Here is a 13,966-nt window from a genome sequence, read left to right on the forward strand (position 1 = left end):
TATTTTCATAGGCGCTCCTTAGGGATGGGGAGGGGTGCAGATCGCGGAAGTGCCTTGTGCCGGAAGCGGAAGTGCCTTGTGCCGGAAGCGAGGGAAGCGGAAGCGACGGGTGGGACCGAGCGGCGAGAGGAATGGAGCCGCTGCCGCCGGGGGACGACGAAGAGGAGGAGGAGCCGTGGCCGGAGGTGGAGGCCTCCGGGCGACGGGAGCTGAGCCTGGAGTTGAGCGCGGCGCTCGAGCGAAGGGTGCGGGCGGCGGGGGGCTGCCTGCCGGCCGCGCTGGGCTCCCTGGGGGCGGCGCTGCGGTCGCTGGAGGTGCGGGGCGGCGGTTCCGCGGCCTTGCGCGAGCCCGGGCCGGCCCTGGGGCGCTTGACGGGGCTGCAGACGCTGGCGCTCACGGGCTGCGCGCTCGGCCCGGCGGGGCTGGCCCGGGCCGGGCGCCTCCTGCCGGCCACGCTGCGCACCCTCGACCTCTCTGGCAACGGCCTGGAGGAGCTGCCGCCGGAGCTGGGTGGAGTCGCCGTCGTCTCCGCCGCGGGGGAGCCTGAGGCGGGCGTGAGGGGCGCTCCTGCCGCCGCCCTGCCGGAGTTGCGCCTCCTCAACCTGCGCCGCAACCGCCTGCGCGAACTGGGGCCCGGCTTGGCGCGCTCCGCCCCGGCCCTGCAGGAGCTGCTTCTGGGCGGCAACCGCCTGCGCGCCCTCCCTGGGGGTCTGCTCCCTGCGGACGACGACCGCCGCGCCGCCCCCCTGGCCTTGCTGGGCACCCTCGAGGCCGCCGGCAACGAGCTGGAGGAGCTGGGGCCCCGCATCTCCCGCCTGGTCGGCCTCAAGGTAAGGGCCTTGCCGTGCTCTGCCTTGCCAGCAGCGGGTCTTTTGTGCTTTGCTTCCGAGGAGTCCGCAGGAAACGCTTGACGTCGATTATGTGATGATGATGATGGTTTTCAAAACAACCCTGCGAGGCTGGTCGTTGTTAGCCCTGTATTGCAGGCGGGGTGGGGGGACACTGCTATGTTTACTTTTACGCTTCTGACCTGTTTTTCCTTCGAAGATCTCCGGGTAGTTGGCTTGGATTTCTCATCTCATTTTATTGTTCCAGTAGCCCTACAAAATCTATCATCCCCAGGCAGCATGGTCTCAGTGGTCAGGGTTGATGGGAGTTGTAGTGCACCAACAAGTGGGGATCCCAAGGTTCAAGAACCGAGCCCTAACCGAGCTCTTTCCCATCTATGGATATGTTGCAAGTGGGTGGAGGAAACGAGGAGCAACCCTGGAAAATATCAGGATCTGTTAGCTTTAATGTGAGGGGAGAACAAGCTTGAATCATTTTGGTCTTTACTGAGAAATCCTAGAAACTCAAGACTTATTCACTTGTTCATAATCATCATCATCATCCTTTATTGCATAGTCAATAGGCCGTAGCAGGAACAAAGTACAAATACACAGCACATACAATTAACAGATTATACACTGGTTTCCAGAACCGCTTACATACTTTAGCTTGTAATACTTGCGTAATAATTAGCTATAAGCTGTAAATCGTCCGGTGCATAACATAGTCAGACCTTCAGAGTCCCTTCAGGTCCTTTCTAATCACCATTGCTTGGTTTAAGTATTTGGCCACAGTTAAAGTGACTAGTTCGTCAGATTCCTGAATAAGAATCTTTAAAAGTGTATTGGGCGAACGACCAGGATAATTTAAAAGAATAGGATTTAAAAGATCTCTTCTGACATCCTCGTAAAGTTTGCATTTACAAAGGACATGCATGACCGTCTCCACCTCATGCACATCACAAGGGCAAAATCTAGTATTTCTTGGGATCTTTTCATATCTGCCCTCCAACAGTTTTGAAGGAAGAGCATCAAATCGAGCCAAAGTAAAGGCCCGCCTATATTTAGGGATAAAAAACCAGTACAGATAACGTATCCCTTCCATACAAGGCAATGTGGGTAATCCCAATGCCCTGGGAGAACACGGCCCCTTGGCCGCTGCCAGCAGTTCTTGATTATCTATGTCAATGAGACGTCTTTTAACCAATGCATGAGCCGCTTGGAAATCCATCCATAGCAGTTCTTGGGGTAAAAGACCAAGTGACTCAAGTCTCAGCCTGACCAATTTAGGCCACATTGCATTATAAGAATCATTTAAAATCTGTCTAGCATAAGACTTTAAAGAAAGCTTACAGAAGCAGCGTAACCAATAATAAATTGTGTGGAGGCAAGCTAAACATTTTAAGGAATTTAAGCCGACTTCCAGCATAAGAACGACCCCTGAGACGCATTTAGGGACACCGAGTATAGATCTCAGAGCAGCATGAAGAGGGCCTTCTATGGACCCCTTAAAATATGGGGACCAGATCGGAGCACCATATAGCACTTGTTCATAATAGGGTGGAAATGGATGTTCAGTGAAGGAAAGACATGCACAAGCAAACTGGCTCTACCCCCCCCCAATGTTCAAGGGTGGCTGTATGCAGCAAGGAACCCTCCTGTGCTTGTGAAACTCTGGGTTCCAAAATGCATCGAAGCCAGGGGGCTGGACTCAGTGGCTTTACAGGCATCTTCCAATTTCTGTGATATATTTCAGCAGGTATGGGGTGAAAGGGATTTGGGGGTAGAGTGTGCTCATTTGTTCATTTAAGCCCCATTACTAATGCCTAAATAGGGCTGAGATTTCAGCAATATACGGGGACAGTAAATTACAGGAGCAGGGAACAGCATGGAGCTCATTGCAAAGCAGACGATCTGCCATGTAAAGGATCCCAGGTCTGACACCCTAGATGGGCCAATGGTCTGACGGGACAGCGTAAGGCGGGTTCCTGTTGCATGAGGAAGGGCCAGCGCTCAGTGGCAGAGCGTCTTCCTTGCATGCCCAGTTCAGTCCTCAGCATCTCGACAGGGAATAACCCCTGCCTGAAACCGTGAAGAGCTGCTGCAAGCCAGTGACTAGATGGACCACTGACTGGGTATCAGTTAGCTTCCATTTTCTCCTGTCTTCATTTTTTCAATTCTGGGAGATCCATTTTTAGTTTAGTTTTTATCAGCAAACATTTTTTGCTTCTGCCAGTCAGAGCACATAGACCAGAGTTATGTAGGTCACTGTCTGAAGGCAGCTCGTATGTTTTGTTTCTCTAGATCTTGGATGTTTCCAACAACATGTTATCTGAAATCCCCGTGGAGTTGGCTGACTGTCCTAAGCTGAAGGACGTCAATTTGAAAGGAAATGCCCTCAAAGACAAGCGGCTTGAGAAGATGGTGAACGGCTGCCAGACAAAATCTATCCTGGAGTACTTGCGCGTCGGGGGCCGAGGGGGTAGCAAAGGGAAAGGCAAGCAGGATGGTGCCGAGAGGGAGGAGTCGAGGAAGAAAAAGAGAGAGAAGAAAAAGAAAAAAGCCGGCAGCGATGAAGAGGAAGAGGTGGAAGAAGCCCAGAAACTGCTTGTGAAAGTTCTCCGCATTTCTGAGAATCCAGCCCCGTTGGTTGTGAAAGCCAGCCCTGGCGTCAAAGATGTCCGCCCCTATATTGTATGCTGTGTGGTGAAAGGAATGGACTTCAAGCCAGGCAACGCTTTGAAGAGGTTTCTTTCTGCTCAGGTAGGGCACAAAAATGTTGCTAATTAGTTATAGCACAGTCAAGCTTGGAAGAGGGAAATTCTTGTATTCAGTTAGCTATAGATAAGGTTGAGCTTGTTACATGAAGATCAGATGTGAAGAATTTTGGAAACATAGATGGGCTAGTTTGGTACATTCCTGGCTTGATAAACCATAGTTTACTAAGGTAGGAAAAGATACCTAGTTTAGGAAGCCTGGAATGAGCTTATAAAGGGCTTTCAAGAGATAATTGTACAGGAAAATGAAATAAACACCTACAACAAGAGTAGGGAAATGGCATTTTATTGAGTTCCACGTGTACAGGTTTGTATCCAATGCTCATCCTAATTAATTAGTGAAACTAAGTCATATCCATTAACTTCAATGAGTCTACTCTGAGCGGGATACTCAGGTACAACCTGCAGGTTTCCACACACAAAAAAATAACTAATTCAGCACTTTTAAAACATTATGCCATGAGAAATGAGTGGTTCCTGCGAGCCCAAGATTTGTGGAGATCTGCCATCCGCTTCTCTTCATGATCCGTTGCTCTGGTAATTGTATTTGAGAGCACCTATATCACTACATCTCTGCATTTGCTCAGAAGAGGAGGTGCGTCTGCATGGATTCATGATTTGGGTTTGCTTCTTGCCAATCAGAAGATGTGCCTAGCTCAGTAATTTATCCAGAAACATGGAGTGGGGATACATTGAGGAGGTGTAGTTGTTATCCTTAGAGGTTCTTAAAATTCTCTTTGACTTTTTAAAAAGTGAGAGCTGCCTTCTGTTTTAATTCTGAGAGGAAGCTTGCCTTGCCTCAGGGAAGCATTGCGTTAGTTTATCTGAGTATGATGGAATGAAAAGCAGAAGGGGACTATCCAAGCGCTTGTGTGCAGATGGTGACTTTGCTTGCCTCCTTCTCATATAGGGCAGCTGCATTTGCATGACTGCTCTAATCAGGAAGAAATAAATCCAGGTGTTCCTTACCCACCTGCATGCCTGTCTGCCTTCTCTCTTGGCACACTTCTTAAAGACGTGCCTGTTTCCATGACTCTTTAATGTAGCCTTTTTCTTTAGTGACTTTTTTTAACTTTCAGACCAAACTCCATGAGGACATCTGTGAGAAGCGAACAGCAGCCACTATCGCCACCCACGATCTGCAGCTGGTGAAAGGTCCTCTTCTTTATGATGCTTGGCCACCAGATGATTTGAAGGTAGGTTGTGCCATGGCAAATGATGTGTGGGTATTAGAATAGGGAACTGTTGTCCCTTGTGGGTAAATAGGTGAAAGACGCAGGAGTTGCTCCTTGACTACATTAAAACTATATTAAACTTGACTATATTGGAACCTGAATTTGGAAAGTGAGTTGCTGTATTCTTCCAGGGACTTTGTTCTTTCAGTGCATCACTAAGTGTGATAAAGCATGGGATTTAAGAACCTAGCTGCCCTCCTTGATTGGGCTAGAACAGGACTAGCCAGCCTGGTAGCCTCCAGATGTTGTTGGGACTACAACTCCCCATCATCCCCAGCCAATATGGCAAGTGGTCAGAACTAAGAGGAAGATGTCGCCTGGAGTTCTGTTTCCAAAAGTGACCGGTCAGATTGCCAGTGTGTTCCTGGCAATCTGAGGAGCCGAGCCCAGCCCCTAAATGTGGAGCAGCCCAGTCTGCGTGGGAGAGGGAATGAGCTATCAGTTCAGCTGAGGTTGGAAAGGGGAGAAGAGCTTGCAACACCTTTTCAGGAACCAGGACCAGGCTTTGAAAAGCTGTAACAATTATCTTTCCATTTATCTCCCATTCCTGTAATCTACCAGTATGTTGAGAATTAGCTTCTAAATCAACATCGAATACCAGACCTTCCTGAATCAATTGTGTAGTGGGATTCTGCCTTTCCCATTTTTGTTGGAGCCAATAAGATCTAACCCTGCCCTCAAGCAAATGAACTTTGGGAAGCCACAATCTGACTACACGAAGCTTAGAACGACTTCTGGAATAACACCCCACAAAAGGAATTGCAACAGACAGTTGCAGTAACTCTTGTGTGGTGTTCTGGGACTTTTCTAGAAATTGGTTCTGGTTTGAATGACCTTTGACTGACTCTGAGACACCTTTGCTTTTTGCTTGTGTTGCAGATCATCCCCTTGGGCCGGAAGGAAGTCAAGGCCAAGGACCTCCTCCGGCAGCTGCAATCGGAAGCTGAGGAGCAGCGAAAGCAGAAGAAGAGACAGAATATCTCTGGATTGCACAAGTTAGTGTCTGCACGGGGTGGTCTTGCTTCTGTTGTCTATGCTCTGGTAACCTCTTGGTTAGATTACTGCAGTGTGCTTTATGTGCCTTTGAAGACAGTTTGGAAACTGTACCTAGTGCAGAATTCAGCGGCCAGGTTGCCAACTGTGGCAAGACGGTCTGAGCAAAACACCAATTCTGGCACAATTGCATTGGCTACCAATTAGTTTTTTGGGCCCCATTATAAGTAACCTATAAAACCTTATGCGGCTCAAGACCCCAATATCTCACATGAGCCGCCTCTCCCAACATGAACCATCCTAGACCCTCATAATCTGAGGCCGTTCTTCGTGTGCCACCTCCAAGGAAGATGTAGAACCGGCCTTCTCAACGATGACTCCGCACTTGTGGAATGCCCGGCAATAACATTGTTGTTCTTCCAGGCATTTGACCTTAATTTTCTGCTTATTTTTCAGTGAGCTGGGATTGAGTTGGATCTGTTCTCTTCTATATTATTTGTGTGTTAGGTTGTGTTTATTTTTGTGTTAATTTTTTTTTTTGTAAGTCGCTTTGAGTTTCATTTTTCTGGGAAAAAAGCAAATAGTAATAGTGTGGACCTCAGGGCAGAGCACAGCTCTTGAGATCTTACACAGGGTGCACAAGAGCTTAGGAAGGGTTCAGGGTCCTTCAGCCAAAAGGACTCCCAGAGAGCAGCTGACAGCATAGCCCCTGTCCTCAGCCTTACAAACTAGGGCATGACACACAGGGGGAAAAAGATTGGGGGGGGGACAGGAAAAAAGCAAACTCAGGCGCCAGTTCTTAAAATTACATGCTTTATTTCCCTCTTTTGTTTCTTTCATTTTCAAATAATTTATTATGTGAACTGATTGCATTTATTTATTGTATGTGAACTTGGGAGGGCTTGCCTTGATTTCATTTAAATAAGCAAGCAGGTAAATCAGTGCAGCACAATGGAGCATGTTGGTGCGTTGAAGTGCTATATATTTGAAAGAGTGCCGCTACTGTTTATCTCCCTCTTTCCAGCCCTTTTGTGCTAATACTTTTGTGGAGTCCAGTTTTCTCTTCTCCCATGTGCAGAGTTCAGTAGCTGAATGGCTCTACTGCTGTGCCTTCAGCCTAACAGTTTGAATCTGCAGCAGTACTCTCTTCCGTTACTTCACCTGCTGCCCTGTCTAAGCTTCTAAGCTGAAATAAAGGCCTTTCATCTGTTAATTTATGGCATTATGGTGCTTTCTTGTCAAATAAGGTAGCTTCAATTTTAAAACAATAGCATTCAATTTAATAGATATGATACAAAATGAAAAATGGATGAGGAAGTAAGAGAATGAGTGTCAGTCTTGGATCTCCCAGCTCTAGTCTGACACTAACCATCACCCCATACCTGAACAGAAAAATTAACATGACTCAGTATGGCCTGCCGCTTGTGTGAACCTAGGGCTGGCTGCAGTCCTGTACTCACTTACCTGGAAGTAAGCCTGTTTGAATTCGCTAGGGCTGACTTTTGAGTAGGCATGTGTAGGACTGAGCTGCCAAACTTTTTGGCGGTGTTCACGCTTGAGCATATTTTCAAAGCAAAGTACTCGCTGTTGTGATGTCCCTTTACCAAATACACAGAGATGTCAGTTGTGGTGGTTGTTTGCAGTTGAATCAAGCATAAGTACCTAAGATGGCTGCAGGACCAGGCCAAAGACCCATCTGATGTAGCATCCTGTTCACACAGTGGCCAACCAGGTGCCCCCAGGCAGGTCCTGAATGCAGTAGTGCCCTCCCTGCATGCAGCTCCCAGCAACTGGTACTCAGAGGCATACTTGGAAGTTCCTCTCTGTGGCTTCACAGGGCTGCCCCCCCCCCCAAATATCTTGGATCAGAAGCCATGTTCTTTTTCAGACTATCTGCATATATCTGCTGTTCCCCACCCCACGTAACCTCCACTTTCTTACGTTATCAGGTACCTCCAGTTACTGGATGGCAAAGAGAATTACCCCTGCCTGGTTGATGCTGAAGGTGCAGTGATTTCTTTCCCACCAATCACAAACAGCGAAAAGACAAAGGTATTAGATACTGTGGCTTGATTGCGGCCAGGAAAAGGTCTACTTCAAGGATCTCCATAAATTGGGAAAATTTACTAACTATTTTGTATGATTCTGGTTTTGGTAATCTTGGGGAGGGACCCCCTTGCCCCTTGTGAAATCTTATTCAGCCACCTTTCTGGTTTCTGTGAGTTTGGCAGCCATTTCCCAATCCAGTTCACTGGGGTCCTTGGAGGAACACATAGCAGATAACCTGCTTTTGAACCAGTTTAAAATTTGTAGTGCTGGTAGTACGGCCAGAACCTGGATCTTTTGACTGGCTACGAAGCCATCGGACGAAGGGGGCAACATGTAAGAGGGAAGGTGGGAGGGGCTTGTTTCCCCCTTCATCCTCCCCAGTCAGGATTTCCGGTGAAGTGTTTGTTGTGCTGTGGAGGAAAGGAGCAAGGTCGTTGCAAGGGGAACGCAGTGGGCGGAGGAGTGAATTTATTTATTCAGTTTATATCCTGCCTTGCCTCCCAAACGAGCCCAGGATGGCAAACACATCAATAATAAACATTTTTTTTAAAAAAAAGGTGAGCTGAGGGTCAAGCACTCCCACTTATTGCTTTTCAACTCCAAATCACACACCCCCTGCTGCACTGTTTCCGTCCAGCGGAGACCTGGGCTTCCAGATGTGGCTCTGTCACCAGACTAATTGGACACCCATGATTAATTGGACACCCGTGTTACAGTTGCATCTGTGTTTTGTTAAGAACACGAGAAGAGGCTTGCTGGGTCACACCAGTGTCCTGTTCTGACAGTGGCCAACCAGATACCCCAAAGGGAAGCCCGCAGGCAGGACCTGAGCACAGGAGCAGCAAGACTCTTCCCCACCCGCGATTCCCAGCCACTGCTATGCAGAGGCAGGCTGCCTCAGGCGCTGGGGGTGGAAGATCGTGAGCCATCCATAGCTTTGTCCTCAATGGATTTGTCCAGTCCTCTTTTAGAGCCGTTGTTTGTTTGTAAAGCACCGAAAACTTTCTAGCTGCTGCATAAAGATTGCAAGCAGAAGTCTCTGTCTGCCTGTCAGGCACACCTGTAGACACACAAAAAGGGGAGGCAGAGGAGAGAGGAAGACAAGCAAATCTTGCATAGTTTGACAAAGACCAGCTGGAATGGAAACTGTTCCAGGAGGGAAGGAGGCTGACAGCAGCTTTTCTCTCAGCAGAGCCGAGGGGGCAAGCTGCACGGGCCTGTTGGAATGGCTGCTAATAGAGGACATTTCAGGGACAGAGGAGAAGCCATGTGCCTGGAGGGAGATGCGGAGGCTTCTTTCTGGAGAGCCCAAGTGTCTTCTTGAAGCACACTTTGTTTTAAGGGTTTTTATCCGTCTCTTCAGCCAAAAAAAAAGGGTCCCAGGGTCACTTACAAATGTCAGCGGTAGAATCCCTCAAGCGTGCAGTCTAAAGGACACAATGCAAAAGGAAAAGGGATTTGGGAGGGAAGAGGAAAAAGGGAAAGTTCAGGCACTGTTTCTCAGTTAGAGAATGACCAGCTGAAATGGAGAGATGTCAAGGAGAAGAGGAGCCAACTGATGGAGAGGCCTCACAGCCCCATCTCTTGCCTGATGGAACGGTTGCTGCCAGGTGGCAAGTGAGGGAGGCGCTTGGTGGTCTTCGGCAGAGTGGCTGTTGCAGGCAGTGGTCAAAGTGAGGCAGGAGCGTCCTGTCCCACTTGGCGCAGGCCATATTTCCCATCCTAAGTCTAGCAGGAAGCATTGCAATTCATTAAATGGTACCAGAATAACAAAATTACCCTTTCTGTAACTTGTGAATTGAGACAAGTTTATTTCGTGAAAGATAAGTTGCTTTTTTGCCAAAGTCGGGTTTTTTCACAAGCTGAGTTTCAAGAAAAATGTCAAGTCTTTACTTTATTTATTTGCGGTCGTGGACCCAACTATTATCAAAACATTGTACAGACAATTTAGTTAAAATAGAGTTAAAAATAATACAGCAAGTTTTTTAAAAACAGCGACATTATTTTTACATGATCTGGGTCTACTAAATTTCCAAGCGTTGTAACTGAGCCATATATACAAATTTAGCCATATTTAAAGTAATTTGTTTGTTTAGTCCGGATAATAAATAGCACAACCTATTCCCAGGAGACATTGAGGATGTATTATCTATACTACTTGATAAAAATTGAGCACGTATAGAATCGTATAAATGACATTCAAATATCACATGATAAAGCGTTTCAATTTTTTCAGAGTCACAAGGACATAGTCGATTTACGTAAGGTATTCCTTGGTATCTCCCTATTAAAAGAGAAGAGTGTAATGAGTTGAATCTGGCTTTCGCAAAAGCCAGACGCAGTTTAGGGACTATAAGAAAATCTAGATATGGGGCATAATGAAACGAATCAAAGTTTAAATGAAAATATAATGGAGAGCAAGTTTTTGTGGCTATTGAGATATTTTTTTGAAAATCAATATCTTTAAGACGTGTACGAATTTGTTGTTTGGCCATATTGGGGGGTTGTGTAGATAAATAGGCAGTTGATAGCCCTATAGAAGAAAATTTCAACCCCATATTTTTGTTCCAACTTGCCGCGTAAGTGTCACTCCATATTTGATTTAAATATCCCGGAGGCTGCTTGTATGATAATTTAACCTAGTAATTTGAAGAAAAATGTCAAGTCTGCAGAATGCCATTCTAGAAAGGGGGAAAGCCTGAGCTAAGGGCCGTACCACGCATTTGCCCCCCGGGGGGGTGGAGAGGGAAAGAGAGAGAATACAAATGATCTCCTTTATTTTGTGTGTGTGTCTATGAATGTCATTGTCCTTAACAGCTCAGTTCTGCCTGACATTTCCCTTTTTTCCTTCTTTTTAAGCTTGGGAAAACAACCTCAGCTCTCTTTCTAGAAGTGACCAGTGCCACTAGCCTGCAGATATGCAAGGATGTGATGGACACCCTCATTCTAGTAAGGATTGACTCGACCTGTATCCGCTCCTCTTCCTCCTTCCACATTTGTAACTTGCAGGCTCCTAATTTTATTGTCGGATGGCACTTACAAGAGCCCTGGGTTAAATGTGAAGCCTTGTGTGCGAAACAAATTCACCCGTGCATGGTTCTGTTCAGCTGCTCTCCATCGGGTCACTAGCCTTTCCACATGCAGCTCACGCTCCTGGGATCTGTAGCCGGTTCCCCATCATGCAGGCATGATAATGCTGCATGCGTAGGAACCAGCAGCACGTGATAGCGATCACATACAAACGCTCACATGTCTAAAGCTGCCTTCTTAACATAGCCTCAGATGGAACTCCCCGTAGTCTGTGTCAAGACCACTTCCACACTCTATGGTGGCATACATTCAGCCCTGATCATAACCAAAGCATAAGAATGCAAAATACAATTCTTACCCCTCCCTGCAAAAAGTCTGAAATTCCACATCTGTTTCTCAGAGCCGTCCACTTTCCATTTAAGCATCTGCTGCAAGCTTCGCCTAAATGCTGCATTCTGGGTTCATAGCAGCGGAGTGCCCCCTGGGCCTCTCCCGTTCCCTAATAGCTGAAGGGAAACAGGTCATCTGCTGGTGGGGAGAATTGTCATCTTTTTTGAGTAATGCGCTTTGCACATTGCAGTCTTTATTCCTTTATCACAGAAAATGGCGGAGCTGAACAGGTCCACTTTGGAGAATGCAGACAGAGACCTGGGTTCTGATCACGAATCGAACGAGATCGCCGTGCATGAAAATTCAAGACTTGAAGGCGTTTCCAAGAACTCCCCTCTAATGTTGGAACAGGTTCGGGTTGTGGACGTGGATGGGAACTTAAAAGTCCTTTACCCTTCCAAAACTGATCTCAGTACGGTCTCATCTCTCATCACTGTAATTCATTAAGCACCTTTGCAGGGCTGGGGGGTCCTTGTTGTGGGGCATGTTATGCAGCACTTGTAAACAGTAGCCTCGCTTTGCAGTTTTATTTTGTTTTTTAAAACCAAATGCAAGATATCCAGTGCCGTGCTTCAGAGAGGGTTTGCTTGACGATTAACAGTACAGGATTTTGTGGTCTTGAGAGAGACTCAAAAACCAGCTTGGTTAATGAAACACAAACCTCCCACCTAAGCCCGGGATCTGCACAGATCTCTTTTGAATAAAAGTGCAAGATGATATTCATTTTAATGAGAAACACTATCTATATGGCACAGGGGTACTCTCTAATCCCTGCTTGGGCATAGCCACCCCATGGCAGATGGCCCTGGTCAACAACCAACTTTTGAATGGTCGGTGAAGGACCAGCAGCATCGGCTCCACCCCCACGCCTTGTTCCTGCCCCAGGCAAGATGCTCTTTAGTTCCCTCCATCCCAGTGTGAGCGGCAGCAGCAGAGCTCTCCCTTCCCACCCTTGAGCTCCTCTTTCCCGCATCTTTCTGGGATGTTGAAAGAGGCGGCAGTCGATCCCTCTGATGCTCTTTATAAATGGTGAGTGGTGGGAGCCCCTTCTGCCTGTATCTCACCTGGTGCAGATCAAACCAGGATGATGTCAGGAGGGGGCTTCTGGTTATGGTGAGGCCAGATGGGAGATTTCATGGGGTGGAGACTGGGTCCCCTGATAACCAGTTGGCATGCTTTCTAGCAAAGCAAAGTGTGGCCTCTTGTGCAGAATGAAGCCACTGCTTCAGACCCTGAAGTCTGGTTTGTACTCTTGATGTGAGTTGCTGCTGCTCTCTGGGGTCTTCCCCATGGCCCCCAGGGGCTCCAACTCATGGCACTCTGTGTCTTGTAAAGTATGAGGGATGCCAGAGCTGGTCCTTCCCCTCGGCACGTCCCTTGCGGATTCTGTCCACATCTTGCCAGCAGAGAAGCGTGGAGCCAGACAGCTGGGGGCCATGGACTTGCGTGCCTTGGACAGTAGACACCCCCTCTCCTCCCCTCGGCCCACATGGCAGACACTGTTTTCGAAACTGACAGTTCTTTCAAAATCCGATAGTGATTTGGACTCGGGGAGTCTCATGAGCCACTCTTCAAAAGGGGGGAAACAGCAATCACACTGGACCAGCTCAAATCCTTTGGCCGTGCCTAAAATACTTGCATGCATTGTGCCCTCCGTGATTGCATAGAAGAACTGGGAAGTGTGACAGCCAGTAATGTTAAGAGTACAAATAAAAGGAGCAAATGCAAAGTATGTGAACTTTAATTCATTATTTCAGTTTATGCTGCACTTTTTCCCCCTGTTCTGAGCCCGTGGTTCTGAAACCCACTTTGCCAGACAGTCAACTCAATCTCTCTCTTTTAACCAGAACTATTTTATTAAACCAGGAAACACAGAAGTGTACAGAAACTTCAAAGAAAGCATACAGTCTCTGGGGATAGTGAACTGAGGATGGTGATGATGATGAAGAAGGTTGATAGCAGGTAGGATTGTTGATGAGGTAGATTCAATGGAGGAGAGTTACCTTGTGGGAGAGAAGCTTCTGGAAGAGGCAACTCTGGCAGAGAAGTATCTTCTGAGAGAGAGAAAGGTAAAAAAGGAGCGTTGTCCTCTGGGGCTACTAGGCCTGCTGCTTGCTTCACTGATGACTGAAACAAACTCAGGCAGGTTTTAGAGGGAAAACTAACCAATTAAAGAGAGGGGCGATGTCACCTGACGAGAAGTTACTGTAAGGCTAAAGGAGCATAGAGACAGGCTTCTATAGTTCCATAACTCTAACCTAATAAATGCCTTATTTAACACAACAGAAGGAGTTTCTGTATATACAATTCTAAACCCTGTGGAGGCAGCACACCCCCAAAGGTTTGGGGGTTTTTTGGGCATGTCTCACATAGCAGTTTCCAGAATTATGTAACCTGCACCCTTTTGTAGCTGTACTTCTTGTGATAGTTAGCATCCCCTTCCCAGTGTGATTAATCAAGCTGGCTGAAGTTGTTTTCCTTTTCATGGGAAAAGTGCCATCCTCTTACTCATATTCATAATATGTAGGGGGACTCCTAGATTGTCGATCGTCCCAGAGTGCAGGACACGGGATAATGGGCTCAAGTTGCAGGAAGCCGGATTTTGACTGGACATCAGGAAAAACTTCCTAACTGTTAGAGCCATACAACAATGGAACCAATTACC

General features: G+C 47.2%; 1 protein-coding gene across 1 annotated transcript; it reads left to right on the top strand.

The window, feature by feature from the left end:
* Positions 1-35: 35 nt before the first annotated feature.
* LRRC47 (leucine rich repeat containing 47) lies at positions 36-13,033 on the top strand. Its single transcript, XM_061600708.1, has 7 exons — positions 36-830; positions 3,132-3,590; positions 4,684-4,800; positions 5,719-5,834; positions 7,782-7,884; positions 10,741-10,830; positions 11,512-13,033. The coding sequence occupies exons 1-7, from the start codon at positions 132-134 to the stop codon at positions 11,746-11,748; spliced, it is 1,821 nt and encodes a 606-aa protein (XP_061456692.1). The 5' UTR covers positions 36-131; the 3' UTR covers positions 11,749-13,033.
* Positions 13,034-13,966: the final 933 nt, after the last annotated feature.

The sequence above is a fragment of the Rhineura floridana genome, chromosome 18 (assembly GCF_030035675.1).
Source record: "Rhineura floridana isolate rRhiFlo1 chromosome 18, rRhiFlo1.hap2, whole genome shotgun sequence".
Classification (NCBI taxonomy): Eukaryota; Metazoa; Chordata; class Lepidosauria; order Squamata; family Rhineuridae; genus Rhineura; species Rhineura floridana.

Excerpts from the sequence above, each read along its gene's own strand:
- LRRC47 (XM_061600708.1), top strand. The coding sequence starts at position 132 with ATGGAGCCGCTGCCGCCGGGGGACGACGAAGAGGAGGAGGAGCCGTGG. Across the intron at positions 831-3,131 it reads CCCGCCTGGTCGGCCTCAAG|ATCTTGGATGTTTCCAACAA; the intron begins GTAAGGGCCTTG and ends TTGTTTCTCTAG. Across the intron at positions 3,591-4,683 it reads AGAGGTTTCTTTCTGCTCAG|ACCAAACTCCATGAGGACAT; the intron begins GTAGGGCACAAA and ends TTTAACTTTCAG.